At 52.6% G+C, this 2,466-nt stretch overlaps 1 protein-coding gene across 1 annotated transcript in view; it reads right to left on the bottom strand.

Moving 5' to 3' along the window:
* The window catches only part of shha (sonic hedgehog signaling molecule a), an 8,652-nt gene extending 6,218 nt beyond the window's left edge, over window positions 1-2,434 (bottom strand). Inside the window, exon 1 of the mRNA XM_008308370.3 lies at window positions 1,738-2,434. Within this exon, the coding sequence (XP_008306592.1) occupies window positions 1,738-2,037 (300 nt within the window). The 5' untranslated portion in view covers window positions 2,038-2,434. The remainder of the gene's footprint in view (window positions 1-1,737) is intronic.
* Between the last annotated feature and the right edge of the window lie 32 nt (window positions 2,435-2,466).

Raw genomic sequence — 2,466 nt, 5'->3', positions numbered from 1 at the left:
GACTTTAAGAGCAATGTAGAAACTGGTTCTAAAGATCTGGCTGGCAGACCACCAAAGGTTACATCGACCCAGAAGACACCTGGGTCCAAAACCGGACTGAAGTGGAGCAGAGCTGGAGTTACTGGATCAGCTGAGCCTCCCCCTTCTCCCCCTCCTCCTCCCCCTCCTCCCCCTCCTCACCATCATCATCATATTTATAAAAATCTATTTATTAAAGCCGTCACTCAGTGAAACACCATCTGTAACAGCGCCTCTGCTGGCGGCCGTCTTCACACTGTGATACCGCAGCAGCAGCAGCAGCAGCAGGAGCAGCTCGACTGTTAGGAGACCAGTGAAGTTCACCAGGTTCGTGCGTAAAAAGCCGTGCGTAAAAGCCTCCAGCTCGGTGCGCAGAGCTGTTTGGAACCGCGCTAAGTCGCGTTGTCACAGCGTAAATCCTCATGTGATGACGCTTACGACTTAGGCCGTAAAGCAGCCCCGGGCCGTCGCTCTCTGGGGCCAGTGTGGTTGAGGACAAATGTTTCCACTCACCGCGGCCTCCCGCTGACCGCAGGTCGTGGGTTCAACCTCAGACCGTCACGTTCGGGTCTCACCAACACACACAGATATTTATGAAAACATTTCCAATCAATTAATCTGGAGAAAAAAAACGGAACATTTGTCTGTGTTTGAGAAAAACCTCGGTTTTGTCGCTGCAGTCAAACCTGCTTCTCCATCCGACGCACGGTCCGTGTGCGCGCCGCAGCTTTAGACACACTTAATGCTGCACAATCTGACGAGAAACACCGGGTGTAGGGGACCGGGAGACGTGTGTGTGTGTGGTGGAGCCGGGGGTAGGGGGGAGGGGGGGGGCGACTAGGTGAGGGAACACCGTGTCCACGCGCACAGGGAATATTCCAGGGAGTCTCTGTAAAAACTCGGGTTCAAGGACTAGGACGCGCGCACCCGCCCGCGTTATTCAGCCCTGTAATAATAATGATAATAACAATAATAATAATAACAACAATAATAATAGTAATAATATTTCACACGTCCACCTTCAGCAGCAGGAGTTCATTTTATTCTCATTCTTATGAGACACTTTGACAGAAGAGACTCTGGAAGTCATACTCTCTCTCCCTCTCTCACCCTCTCACTGAGGATAGATTATTTGGAAATTAGATACCATCATCATCATCATCATCATCATCATCTTCATCAACCAAACCGCTCATGTAAACGCTGTTAAATAAATGGTTCTGCTGCAGCAGGAGCTGAAAGGCAGCGGTCCGTTCTAGGAACTGTCTGCAGGAACCACGTCCTGTCAGACACACACACACACACACACACACAAGGCCGAGTGTCCTGACTGTCCGCCCGCAGCTGGAGCTCTACATCTGAAACTGCTCCGTGCCTCGGAGCATCAGCGCGTGCACGTGCACGTGCCCTGTTCCTTTTTTTTTTTTTTACAGGTGGATGTCTTCATGAAATATAAGGCAGCGTGGATGATGTGCGGCACGGCCGCGAGGCCACAGATCCTGGGAGATACAAATATAGATGCTTTTTTTTTTTTTTTACAGTGAAGTTTAAAATAATGATGCAGAGAGTGAAGTGAAGAGTTGAGCCGCGGCTCCGACACCGGACTGGAGGTGCGCTGCAGCCAGTGGCAGCAGGAGGAGGTTGCAGTGCGCAGTGATGGTGCGTTCTAGTGGGAATAAAAAAAAAAAAAAAAAAGGTTATTCCGTGTGTTTCTCTCACCTGAGTCATGAGCCTGTCGGCACCGGTGTTCTCCTCATCCTTGAAGATGATGTCAGTGTTGTAGTTGGGAGTCAGCTCCTTAAATCGCTCCGAGTTTCTCGTGATCTTGCCTTCGTATCTGCCGCTGGCCCCCAGGGTCTTCTCCGCCACGTTGGGGATGAACTGCTTGTACGCCAGAGGTGTCAGCTTCTTCGGGTGCTTCCTCCTGCCGTAGCCCCTGCCCGGTCCACAGCCCATCCCGGAGGACAGCAAGGACAAGCAGATGAGAGCGACCGAGGCGACGGTGCTCCAGAGAACCATCTCCGAGTCTTCGGCTGAATCTCTGCTCCCTGTAAGATGAGGTGAAGCGCGGCTCCGCTGCTGTCCTTCTCTCCGCCGTCTGCCTCCACTAATGTCCTTGTCTCCTCCGCTGCTGCTCCGTGTCCTGCTGTCTACCGTGGCAGGTGCGGAAATGGACGCCTGACAGAGAAACGGCAGTGGCGGGGGGCGCGCGGAAGGAGGGTTCAAAAAAGTAGAGGGGAATTAAAAGCCACGGGATCTGGAGTGGAGTGGAGCTGCAGCCGCCTGTGTGAGGGCGACCGCTTTTACTGCTTTGTATTATAGCAGCCGATCTATAGCAGGGGAGGGACCTGATTGGCTGGCCCAGACAAACCCTCCTGATGTTAGCCCGCACAAAAAAACCTTAAAAGATTTCTTCCACCTGAGGGTGAGCCCGTGCTGCCGGGGAGG

Source organism: Cynoglossus semilaevis, chromosome 3 (genome assembly GCF_000523025.1).
Source record: "Cynoglossus semilaevis isolate Cse_v1.0 chromosome 3, Cse_v1.0, whole genome shotgun sequence".
Lineage (NCBI taxonomy): Eukaryota > Metazoa > Chordata > Actinopteri > Pleuronectiformes > Cynoglossidae > Cynoglossus > Cynoglossus semilaevis.
This window is presented reverse-complemented; position numbering and strand designations above follow the sequence as displayed.